The sequence below is a fragment of the Scardinius erythrophthalmus genome, assembly GCF_964197995.2.
Source record: "Scardinius erythrophthalmus genome assembly, chromosome: 13".
NCBI classification, from domain to species: Eukaryota; Metazoa; Chordata; class Actinopteri; order Cypriniformes; family Leuciscidae; genus Scardinius; species Scardinius erythrophthalmus.
In genome coordinates this window covers 9,123,841-9,137,280 of record NC_138233.1, presented here as the reverse complement: position 1 = coordinate 9,137,280, position 13,440 = coordinate 9,123,841, and the positions used below count along the sequence as shown (strand labels likewise).

Here is a 13,440-nt window from a genome sequence, read left to right as displayed (position 1 = left end):
AGTATTCTATAGAAAAGGTTATATATATATATATACTATTTTTTTTTGTACAATAACATAATAAGAGTTCAGATGCAAAAGCCTCTAAGTGCCATCTGAAATTTTCTTCTAGAATGATCATTTTTATCAAGCTCGTATATTAAGTTCAGTAATTTCACTTAAATGACAATTCATAGGTCATTTTCATTGCCATTTAAATGAAATTGCTGAACTTAAATATACGAGCTTGATCAAAATGATTATTCTAGAAGAAAATTTCAGATGGCACTTAGAGGCTTTTGCATCTGAACTCTTCATATACTGCTGAGCTCATGGAAACTAATATCAATTAGAAATGACAGAACTTATTGTGACAAGGTAAATAGATAAAACCAATGTGTTGTTCAAAAGTGATTTGATGTTTCCACCAGTGAAGTGGAAAGGAGGAGCACTGGGGGTGAAGACAACATGTAGGAGAGAAAATGTATAGAAGTTAATGAAGTCCAGATGGAGCAGAAGCCGTTGTAAAGTGCTCATGTCCTCTCTTGGTTTCGGTTCTCTTAGTGAGACCAGAATGGAGTCTGTGGGCCAGTGGAAACGTGTGACTTACACAGGAACACTACAGGATAACACGCACAAACACACACAGTCACACACGCCGTGTGAAGAATGACAGTGGAGCATATGTGTAGTCTGAAAGGATCGCAGCCCTGGATCGCTGCTTGTGTGATTTGGCACAGGTTGAGTGTGTGTATTTGTGTGTACGTGTATGTGTGTGTGTTTGTGTGACAGGTTGGTGTAAATGAGATTCCGACAGCTTCTTTTTCTGTCCGCCTCATCACGTGTTTTGTTTCTCTTTTTGAGCATGGCTTGCTTATATATATATATATATATATATATATATATATATATATATATATATATATATATATATATATATATATATATATAGTAAATAACTTTAGGAAAACTTGAAACATAAAGAACATGATTTATTTATTTTATATAATTATACTTTTTTTATGGTGCTCATTTTTGCTGTGCGGTATTGTTTATGTTTTGAGATGCAAACAGTGCTGATTTCCAGTGTGTAAACTCTGTGTGTTTGTGTGTGTTATTAGGAGGTACTGCTGAAGAGAGCCGCAGACCTGGTGGAGGCGCTGTATGGGATGCCTCATAACAATCAGGTATGAAAATCACAAGAAAGTCCATGATTTTATATGGAGTTAGCTGATTTATATCTTGTGTGAGTGTAAATAATCAGTACTTTATATATATATATATATGAAGAGTTCAGATGCAAAAGCCTCTAAGTGCCATCTGAAATTTTCTACTAGAATGATCATTTTTATCAAGCTTGTATATACAAGTTCAGCAATTCCACTTAAATGTCAATGAAAATTACCTATTAATTGTCATTTAAGTGGAATTACTGAACTTAAATATACGAGCTTGATAAAAATGATCATTCTAGAAGAAAATTTCAGATGGCACTTTTCTGAACTCTTCATATATATATATATATATATATATATATAAAAAGAATAATTAATTTGTGTTTTTATATAGGATTACTATAAATAATTCTATTAAAAACACATTATATTATTATATATTTTTATGAAAAATGTAATATTCTTTAAATAATTAATACTATTTAAATATTTTGTAATTTTTATAGTTATATTTAAGACATATTTATTAATATTATTATTATTAAGAATAATTAATATAATGTGTATTTATATAGAATTATTTCTAATAACATTTGATGTGAAATATAGTATAACATAAAGTGTTACCAATATAACACAAATTTTATGTATATATAATTAATAAACATATTATTTATGTATATATAAATATTTATATAACTTTAAATTTCGGTAAGCTAAATTAATTATAATTTTATAATTATTATAGTTTAAAAAAAATAATTATAAAAAAATATTGTTAATCTATTTATCATTCTAAAATATTATTTAATTAATAATAATAATAATAATAATAATAATTTTTTTTTCATTAATATTAATATAACATTAATATAACATTAACAGCCACCATTTAATTTAATATCTTGAAACCCATTTCAACCCTTTCTCTCTCTCTCTCTCTCTCTCTCTCTCTCTCTCTCTCTCTCTCTCTCTCTCTCTGTTCTCTGTATTGGTCAGGAGATCATTTTAAAGCGCGCTGCAGACCTGACGGAGGCGCTGTACAGCGTGCCGCGGAGCCATAACCAGTTGCCCTCTCTGACAGGCTCCAGCGCTCACTCAGGCATGATGGGAGTTAACTCTTTCAGCAGCCAGCTCGCCGTCAACATCTCTGAGGCCTCACAGGGAGACCAAGGTCAGTGTGTGTGTTGACATGCAGTATTTAAGTCCCAAATCACACATGCACTTTAAAAACTTGTATGTGCGGCTGTCAGTCTACTCAGATTTACTGCATACATTAGTATTTAGAAGTCAGTATATCGTTTGTTTAATTTCCATATCATTGAACATGAAGCCCACAGCTAACAATTTTACAATCAAGACTCGACTGAAGGTCGTACTTAATTTACACACAGTTCAAGGGGCATGCTTAATTGTGTTAATATTTTTATCGCACTATTTTCTTTTGAATGAATTTGTCTAATGTGTTGCGTTGACAGCCGTACAAAGTGTTTGACTGGCTCTGATTGAAACATGATTTCATGATTTCACAAAACTCAAAGCAACTTGACAAACTCAACACTTAAAGTCAGTCACACAGTCTGTCAGTCCGTGTCTGGATCTGTTCATCTGTCTTTTGGTGAGCTTCACACCCAAACACAGCCCCGGACCAGCAGCACTGCACGTGACGATCACATGGCTGTGTTTTGGCAGGCCTGTCACCCACAGCACTCAAAACTGCCACTCACACTCACCTGCCCATAGAAACGTCACGTTCATCAGAGTGAGTCTGTGTGTGTGTGTGTGTGTGTGTGTGTGTGTGTGCACATTCCATGTCACTCCTGAGAGAAGTGTGAGCCACAGGCTGTGAACGAGCCGAGAGACTCAGAATGACAGCGCTACAAGAATCAAACACGTTATTTGCAAATGCAAACGCAGTATATGAGCACAGCATGCATGCACTTGGGTATGTCTGTGTATTAAAACCAAGATTATGAGCAAGTAGCAATTACTGCTTTACAATTCTGAGAGATGGCAAACACTTAGCGTTCATAAAGCAACGTCATAAAGCATGATGTGTTTCTCGAGCATCAAATCAGCATATTAGAATGATTTCTGAAGGATCGTGTGACACTGAAGATTCAGCTTTGATATCACATGAAAATTACATTTTAAAATACATTCACAGTTCTTTTAAACTGTAATCATTTTATAATATTAGCTGACTGTTAAAGCATGGTGTGAACATCAAGATCATGAGTTTGATTCCACATAAATGGATAAAATGTTTACATGATTGGTTAAAAAGCCACTAAAATCTCTAAGAAGTTGTTTAAAACATCTGAATTATGTCATTTCTGCACTACTAGTGTCAATAAACAGAACTGCAGTTTTTTTGGACTTGCATGCGTGCATCTCATGCCCTGTGTGGGAGCATTTCCATGCACAAGTGTTTTCAATATCGCAGCGCCGAGCCATGTTTCTCTTCACCCACCAGCTCTGACACTCACAGACAGGAAGTGGGAATGGATGTGAGATGAACAGATCACTCTCCTTATATCAGAGAGAGAGAGAGAGAGAGAGAGAGAGACACACACAGGAAGACAGAAGCACTCTCTCTCCCTTGACACTCTCTGCTTTCCCTCCTGCTAGCACTCATCCCGTTCTCCTCTCGTCTGTTTTCCTCATTCACGCAGGAAAGGAACACCTACAGGAATCCATGAGGTCATGGGAAAGGGCCGTTAGCCATTATAAAAATATTGCATTTCATACTTCATGCTCGTATGCAGTATGAAACTTCAGCAGGATTTAATTCGGTTAGCCTGCTGCTTTTTCTCGTTCATCCATCAAACTAATTATTGTTTCAAGTTCTAATTAAGTTGCAAACTGATTTACAGAATACACCACCTCTTTCATGCGGCTTATCAACCCACGTAGGTAACAGTTTATTTAGGGAAGTTTTTAGATTAACGAACATTGGCTCTCTGCTAACGAATGATATTTGTATCTTGTGATGCAGTTATGTTGCCGCTCATGTGACTACAACATCTTAAAGGGCTGTGGATCTGTTTTCACGATTTTCTGAATTTATTACTTGTTTTCCAGTTTAAAACTATAAATTTGCTTTTCTTACTAAATTCAATTGAATTCAAATTTATTTGTATGGCGCTTTTCACAATACATATTGTTTCAAAGCAGCTTTACAGAAAGTGCATTTCAGAAATGTACATAGAAAAATACAGTTAGTTAATCATGTATTAATTTAGTAAATTGAATTGAAATTCATTCCAAATTTAGGGTCAGTAAAAAGAAAAAGAATATTATTGATCAAAGTGAAGTGACAGTAAAGACATTTGCAATGTTACAAAAATATTATATTTTAAATGAATGCTGTTCTTAACTTTCTATTCATCAAAGAATCCTGAAAAAAACGTATCACGGTTTCTCAAAAATATTAAGCAGCACAACCAGTTTTTAAAAATTCAGCATCAAATCAGCATATTAGAATGATTTCTGAAGGATCATGTGACACTGAAGACTGGAGTGATGATGCTGAAAATTTATCTTCGCTGTTACAGGAATAAATTACACAAACTTGTTAGAAAAGTGAAATCATAATCAACCATGGGAGGGGAGGGGAGGGGAGGGAGGGGGGAGATGGGGGGCTTGGGCGGAAAGCAGTCCACTCTCTACCATATCACGTAATTTTATTCATTTCATTTTTTTAATCATTCATATTTGAACTCCTCCGCTTCCTCATCCTAGGTGGTTACTAGGGTTTTTACTTGCTGTCTAAAAAAGCTCTCAAGTCTCGGTGATCTCCATGTCTCTCAATATGGCTCTGCTCCTGTCTCTTACCATCCGCCAAAACACCCAAACACTGCTGCTTATGGGAACATAGACAAAGTTTTGTTTGACTGTACTGAGAGCTTTCTCAACAGCGGTAGGATATCTTGTTGGTAAATGTTCTCATACTTACCAATGTTTTCCACCCACCAGAAACACAAACCCAACATGTCACAGACACACATTAGTCCAACTGCAACATCTACAAATCACATCAAGCGTCTTAATTAGCAAACTCAGAATAAATCCCAGGGCTGACATGGTTCATATTTGAAGAGTGTCCTCCTTAACCTGTCGCTGTGTCTTACATTCCAGGTTACTCTCGTAACTCAAACAGCGTGTCTCCACGCGGGTACGTGCCGACCTCCACACCTCAGCAGGCCAACTACAACACCATCACCTCCACCATGAACGGATACGGAGCTGGAATGACCAACTTGGGCGTCCCTGGATCCCCGAGCTTCCTCAACGGATCCGCCGCCAACTCTCCTTACGCAAGTGAGTGTCCTGTTGGTCAGCTAACAGATCCTGGAATTCCTGCTTAAAAGACCAGTGTATTGGGCTTCTTAACTAGTTTAACCAGCAAGACTTTTCACTTTCAGTTAGTCTCACTAGGCTAGGCTACACTCTTAAAAATAAAGGTTCCAAAAGGGGGTTTGTGTGCACAATTTTGTGTTCCAACCCATTCTGGGTTCCGAAAGAACCTTTGAGTAGACAGTTCTTTTCTTAAGACCCGTTCACACCTATAATCATAACTAAAATGATCAACATTCTGTTTAATAGCGAGTCCAATTCGCAGTCAATTGGCTGTTTTTAATCATTCATCAGCTTGAAAAAAACATTCTGAAAATGATTCCAATAATATTGTTCCTCTGTGTCATTATCGTTATAGCTGTGGTGTGGACTTCCCTATTATATGGCAATGATTATTAAAACTTTATACAGGGTTCGCACAAGGTCCTTGATGTGTTTGAATTTAGCTTTTAGAAATTTAAGGCCTGCAATACCTGGAAAATCATCTTGTTTGGTTAAAAAGTGCTTGACATTGAAAAGGAATGTATGTATGTGGTTTGTATACCTGAGAACAAATATAAATTTTGGAAATGGCATTAAATTTAATTCAGCGATATGCACTGTATTCACCATATGCAGTGGTCAAACCACCCTAATTTGACTGAAAAGCAACCAACCACGGCTCACTTTTTTTTTACGGGTATTTAAGGCCGGGTTAAAAACAAAGAAGTGCACTTTTGTGCTGGAATGGTTTAATTGGGAAACTTGAAAAGATTTGAATGATGTATTTTGAAGGTATTAGCAATAAGAGAAAATACATTTCAGGAGTTTGAATTCTTGCAATGAAGAAGTTTAGTTTTAGTTTTGATCGCAGTCTTTAGTCTGAAGAACATTTTAATAATCTGAAGAACCTTTTTCCACTATAAAGAAACTTTTGTGTAATGGATATTCCATGGATGATCTACATGGAACCATCAATACCAATAAAGAACCTTTGTTTTTTTAAGAGTGTAGACTGACTCATCAGCTACAAACCAGCCAGGATATGTTAGATACTGTACTAATTGTTTCAGCAGGGTTGTTGTTAACTCATCAGTTTATGTTTAGGATTCTGAATGGTTGTCTAAAAAAAAGTTTGTGATTTTGGATATCACAACAGGCATGTTTGGTCACAACTCAGCCAGCGTCTTAATTCTAATCTGAAATGCTAAGGTTGTTTGTTTGTCTGCGTGTTCTGTGAGGGAAAGGTTATTGTCTGTCTGCTGTTCCATGCACTGTGAAAGTCTCCATCCGAACTAACTCCACGAACACTCATATTTTTTCATCTCCTTTCATGTCTAACACATTAACGACTCCTCCATGCCTCTCACTCACTCCGTCACACGCTCGCTTTCTCGCTGCGGTCAGGATAGTGAGCTTTCTGTCTGCACTTTCATGTAAATACGTCTGCTGCTGCTATATTTTTTTTGGGTGGGGGTGGGGGTGGGGGTGGGGGGGATCACAATGCTGGGGGCCTGACAATTACAAATGAGGTTTATATACTGAAGACTGTTCATATATTCGATATATAGCAGCTGTATTTTGTGTGATTGGCACTTGTTTGGCAGGCCGAGCTTTGCACAAAGCTGTTTCGGGGCAGGTTTGCTTTCCATTCATTATAAAAATGGGAAACAAGTTGGCAGGGGTTTTCAATTGGAATTTCATTGAAGGAAATTCATTGTGGGTTTTACTCCAGTTTGGTGAGAAAGCTCAAGCTTTCTGCTCAAGACTCAGCGCCAAGACCATTGGCTTTTATTACCTGTCTTTCTCTCAAAGCATGCAGATGACCGCATATTAGATGTCCTGATAATACCGTCTATTGGAATGCTTTACGTATACGTGTGTCAATAAAAGAAAGCAGCTCTCATGTTGATGCTTCTGCAAAAGTGTGGTTTGGCAGTCAAATGTGGACTACATTGACATAAATACTCTTCAAGAGTTCTAAGTTATGGATCAACTTTGCAATGCAGGTGTAGCACACGGTTTCATTCCCATAATACCTCACTCTGCCATAGCCCCTCCCCTTCAATTAACCCTCTAACAATCGGCATGACCCACCTCATAAATCTCATCTTTGTGTGTGCGGGTGTGTGTGTGTCTCTGTGTGTGTGTCTGTTTCAGTCACCCCCTCCAGTCCTCTTTTGGAGCACCATGCCTCCTCTTCCTCCTCCTCTTCATGCATCCCTACTTCCATCTCTCTGTCTGCGGGCCCTTTCTCATTCTCTCCTGTCCATATGATCTCTGCAGTCAAACAGAAGAGCGCCTTCGCGCCTGTCGTCCGGCCACAGACCTCCCCGCCCCCCACCTGCACCAGCACCAATGGGAGCAGCCTACAGGGTGAGCACCCCACCCCTCTCCTGACTCTGAGCCAATCAGGAAACAAGACCCTCCTCTAGAATGTGTCAACAACATAAAAATGGCACTCAATTTTTGAGGACAAAGTTGATCCATAACTTTCTACTTTTTACTTAGATTGGTTGCATTTACAGCAAAAAAATAAATAAATGATGTTTTAGTTTATCATGCAGGTGGTCAAGATGTCTTTTGGGGCAAATTAGTGTAAAATAGTATCCAAATTTCTTCAGAGTTGCATGGAGTCAATAACTTATTCATAAAAGATCACTTCTCATGTTACTTGCATGTTATGAGGCCAAAAACTTTCTTATATTCTCAAAATGTTACAATATGACTGCAGATCAGTTTGTACTAAGGAAACTCTTAACTTTAAACTGTTAAACTGTAGAAATGTTAGCTAAAAGTATTACACACTCCAGACTGGCTGTGGAATGAGCTGCACTATTGACCCATAATAACCATAATTTTATGGTTCAAACAGGTCATACACTGCAAAAAATAAAATAAAAAAATAATTATAACTAATGATTTTCTGTCCCATTACAAATATCTAAACATTCTTAAATCAAGATACTTTTTCTTGGGAAGAAAAATGACTTGTGATTTTAAGTCTTGCTTTCTTAAAAATTGACAACAATTAAAATAATAATAAATATCTGCCAATGAATGGGGTCAGAAAAATTCAACTTAATTTTTTTTCTGACCCCATTGGCAGATCATTGTTCTTGTTTTAAACATAAACTCGCTTAATTTTGATACATTTTTCAGAAAAAAAGACTTAGGCCTGGTTTCACAGACAGGACTTATACTAAGCCAGGACTAGGTGTTAGTTAAATTAGGGCATTTAATTATATTTTATAAACGTGCCTCAGAAAAAACAATTACTGGTGTGCATCCTGAGACAAAACAATGGCACTGACATTTTAAGATCTGTCAATGCAAGTTGTTTTCAGTTAAGGCGGCTCAAACACGCATTTTAGTCTGGGACTAGCTTAAGCCTTGTCTGTGAAACTGGGCATTAATATCCTAAGTCAAATCTATCTTGATTTAACAATGTTTGGATGTTTGTACTTAAAAACAAGTGTAAGAGAATCATTTTTTTTTTTGCCGTGTATATCCGAGTCAAGTATATAATACTTGTTATTTGAACCGTCTCTATTTTTGTCGACTAACCTCTTGTTGTTCTCTTCCAGCTATGGCGGGTCTGATTGTCCCTCCCATGTGAAGAGGAACCTGATCTTCCTCTAAGGCTTCATTGAGCCCACAACAAACTCACTGGCTCACCAAATCTGTCTGCCACTCCCTTATTGAACATCACCAGTCCTACGAGGAGCTGCCCGAAAAGAACATCTACACCTGGATCACTAAAAAAAAAAAATATATATATATATATGAAAATGTCCCATGTCCTGAAATGTCAATAGATGTGTTTGTTTCGCCCCTCTAAGACTTCATCCTTGGAGACTCTGAGAACGCCGTACCGGGTGGCATTTCGAGCAGGACAATAAAAGCTGGATAATATCGCAATGTGAACGAGAAGCCGAGGTTTTGATATGTCCACGACCGTAGGGGCTTCTTTGCATGGCTGATGTTGTCTATAGACTGGTTCCTCTCTGTTCGTTTCATATTGTATGTCTGTCCTGTTTCCACTGTGAGAAGAGAGACGCCACTCATCCAGATGGGACTGCCACAGCTCAAAACGCCAGTCGTTCCTATTTACAAAATGCAATGTCTCTGGTTTTTAACATCAAGCTGATTTTATTCCCTTCCGCTTTTGTTTTAAATCATCAGAGTGGTGCACAAAGACGAAATGATCCCAGACTGAAAACCGTGATGTTTAGCAATGATCAGGATGATGGATGTCAGCCGTTTTTCCTCATACTGTTTCTGTAGTTCCAGTGTAGTTCCAGGTGTGTGGATAGGTAGATTTAAGCCAGGAATGCTTTCTGCAGTTTTAATCACATTTAGGTACCAGACTTATTGTTGAACTTCTTATTGTGCTTTTTTGTATGTATTTATAAAGTTCGTTTCGGGATTTCTTTGGTGAGTTAGGCCTGAATAATAGTATCAAATATCTGTCAACACATTTGATGTCTTAATACCTTTTAGATATTGTAAAAAGAGTGAAAAATAAAAGGGATTACACTTTTTTTGTAAAAACAAAAACAACAATGACAAAAAAAAAGAGGTCTGGACATGACCAGGACACCTGTTTTTTTTTAAAGCAGGGTGTAAAACTTCACCACTTTTGTAAAAAAAAAAAAAAAAAAAAAAAAAAAAACAACAACAAATGGACAAAACATTTTTTCAATCGTATATTTAATGTTTTCTTTTTGCTAAAAGCATTTGTGTTCTTGTTCCTCCTCTTGTCTTGTGTGTTCTTGTGAAACGTGTATGATCATAGTTATTTCCTAATGCACTATTTTTGTTGGGGCACTTAGCAAGCAGAAGAAAATAATAATGATAATAAAAAAGAACAAAAAAAGAGAAAACCTTATACAAATATGCACCAGTATGTTTTCAGATGATTTTTTTGGGGATTACTCTTTGCTTTGGTCATTATAGCTGAAATCGTTCATCATGTGATTTTGTTGATGTTTCTAAAATGTTTCCATAATACTTCTCTGTCCTTCTTGAGGTTTATTTTACATTAGATATTCGTTGTTTCGCCACACTTCGTCGACTGGTGAAATGTCAACATTTCTATGCTGTCATATCTAATGTGCCACATGATTTTTGTATCACATGTCCAGAAACGGACAGTATCAGAGAAGCCTAAACCTGTTGAAACGGAGCACATTTTGACGTGGAACCATTCAGTGAGGTCAGTGTGGCTAGTGATATTGTTACTGTTGTTGCGCACACATGCACAAGTTATGCAATCTGTATTTAAATGCAAATCGCTATCCACATTTCAGTGGATGAGCTGTGAAATTAAATATTGGAAGGAGATATAATGATGCCTTAAAATAGGATGTGCTCCAACATTCCAAATCAAAAAGTCTGTGATATGATGCATTAAAAATGTCAAAAGTCTCAGTAGAGAAAATGTGGAAAATCATTGAGGAAATATGACATAGGTGATCAACATACTGCAGGTTGTCATCTTCACGAAGGTGGTTTCTTTGGTTGGACACGACCAAATATCACTAACTGTGAGCACTTGAAAACGACGTAAAATGTTAATATTCCAGTCATGGTTTTTTCCTATTTTCTTAAAGTATGTGAAGATGTGTGTTTGCAAAGATGATATGTGAAAGAAATAGTGGTTTCTGAAGGCCTCTTTTAATTTCACAGGTGACCTAATTACTTCATATTCGTCCTTTTGGGGTTTAGACATAAATGGGGTAAAGAAAATACAATTTGACAGTGCCCTATTATACTACAACAGCTGAATTCAATCTCAAAGTTCACATGAAAACATCTCAGAGATCCAGCTTGGCTGGACACAGTCAAACACACACACACACGTCCATCCATTTCACCCATGCATTGAGTTTCCTAATAGCTTGTGAAAGGTTTTTTGTCATAGATGTAGAGAGCTGGCTTCTGCCTTCTTTCTCAAACCCTGTTTTCTTTGGAAATGTTGAACTCAAAGTGAAATGAAGAAAGGTACTGCATCTTTGTGAAATATGAAATATTATATCAAAATATATCAAAGCACAATGTTTAATTAATGTCTTTAGAATTCAGATAGGGAGATGTATTCTACTTTCCTTTTTTCTCTCTGACCATGCTGTAAATAAATGCATGTTTTTTTTCAGATTTTTTTTCCCTGTGATCCCGTGCTTTTTGTACAGAAACAGAAAAATAAAGATTACATTTGGCTTGAAAGCATTTTGTTAAGCGTCTTTCTAACGTGAAAAGCACAGCCTCTTTTTCACTTTCACAATGTTTTAAAACATCAACAGTCCATCGAGTTATAAAAGTCACTTTTTATGCTGTGCTTCTCAGCATGGGGTGGACCATCTCAGGCCAGAAATCTCCAGCTCCGCTCCAAACTTCACAGCGAGGCTCATCCTTCCAAGGTTTCAACCTTTTGGTCTGCTCCGCCTGCCAGCACTGCTCAGTTGATGGGATATATTTTTGAAACCTTATCCAAAGACCACATTCAATTTTTTTTCCAAGAGTTTTGGCCCTCAAACCCAACGCGCTGAACCTGCATAAAGACACATTGACCCATGCAGATCAGAATCAATCATTCCTGAAATCACTCCAGCGCAGTAATTTTACTGAGCTCTCTGCTTGGATAGGACAGAATGAGGGAGATATTCAGAACGTGATTTGTGCTCATGTCAAGGAAATATCTGAGACATGAAGCTGGTGGCCTTTTGATTACCCCTAGAGTTTGACAGTCTCACAAATTGCACAGTCGACACTGGCTAGTTTACAGCATGTCTGTCTACACCTAAAGTCAGTCTTACTAGCTATCCACTATATATCTCAGAGCAGAAGTTTAAAGGAAAAGTAGAAGAGAGTACACAGTGCAAAAAAAGATTCATTTGGCAGTGTTTTTAAGTATAAATCCAACTGAATGTAAAGGTTTATGCTTACAATGAAATAAGAAAAAAAAATAAAACAATTGTACACATTTACATGTATTTTGGTGGCTTCAATGCATGTGTACAAGGGAAAACCGTCATGTTAATGTGAGCATGCTCAGTGTAACTGCACCAACGTGTGTTTTTGCTCATCTACAGTGAAGAGTCAGCAGCCGGACATCTGAAGTCTTGTATCTTTATCTTCTGGGTCCTCACAGCCTTTGATGCCATTGGGCAGCAGAGCTTGTATCAAAGCTTTAGCTCATAAACAGGAAATCTGCCTGGTATCTCCAGAACGTGTGGGAGTATCAGAGCTCCGTCTATCTCCCAGTCCATGTTGCCGAGACCAAACTCTGCAACCCTGAATGAGCACGTCTCCAGCACCACCATGACCCTGCTATTGTTGCTCAATGAATATCCACTTGTCTGTTTGTGAGTGGGAGAATGTCGTTCCTCAAAGATGCAAGGCTGCTATCAGTGTCTGAGTTTTCCCATGGAGAGTTTTGTGTTTCACTGCCATCCATACGTCAGCCTTACGATAACAGTTCCGTGCTCCACAAAGAAATGACTGGTGCAGCCAAATGACAGACATCTTGTGTAATGCATTTCGGCAATCCAATAAGATCATTACAAATCACACTGTACGACATGGATGTAATAAACTTGGGAACGACATGTATGACTGTACAATGATGAAACCTATTGAATCATAGGCTACGACGCAAGTTAGAATTGAAGAATAAAGGGTAATCAGCATGCGCTAGTGGTAAACAAATAGAGCAAAATGAATCGCACTTTGGCAATTGTGTTTTTTAATGTGCGCTAAAAAAAAGAAGCGAAAGAGGAGAATATGGACACGCTCTTGGCTAGGGAAAAGAGGCCAACTTGGCAAGCCAATTTTGCAAATGGAGCTTGAAGGAAGTAAGTTTTGGCGCAGTGTCGCGTTGATCAATACGCCATTTTATGTTGTATTTGTATTGGCTAGTCAGTAGACGTAGGTCATAGCAGCAAAC

General features: G+C 37.4%; 1 protein-coding gene across 7 annotated transcripts in view; it reads left to right on the top strand.

Annotated features, from left to right (window-relative positions):
* The window catches only part of LOC308701185 (transcription factor COE3), a 115,947-nt gene extending 105,777 nt beyond the window's left edge, over positions 1–10,170 (top strand). For 3 of the 7 annotated variants that reach the window (XM_081383334.1, XM_081383332.1, XM_081383333.1), the window contains 5 exons: positions 1,101–1,166; positions 2,154–2,328; positions 5,295–5,477; positions 7,779–7,868; positions 9,080–10,170. In XM_081383334.1, coding sequence (XP_081239460.1) covers positions 1,101–1,166; positions 2,154–2,328; positions 5,295–5,477; positions 7,779–7,868; positions 9,080–9,111 — 546 coding nt within the window. In that variant the 3' untranslated portion in view covers positions 9,112–10,170. The remainder of the gene's footprint in view (positions 1–1,100; positions 1,167–2,153; positions 2,329–5,294; positions 5,478–7,778; positions 7,869–9,079) is intronic. The other 4 variants (XM_081383338.1, XM_081383336.1, XM_081383335.1 and 1 more) reach the window with 2 other exon arrangements.
* Positions 10,171–13,440: the final 3,270 nt, after the last annotated feature.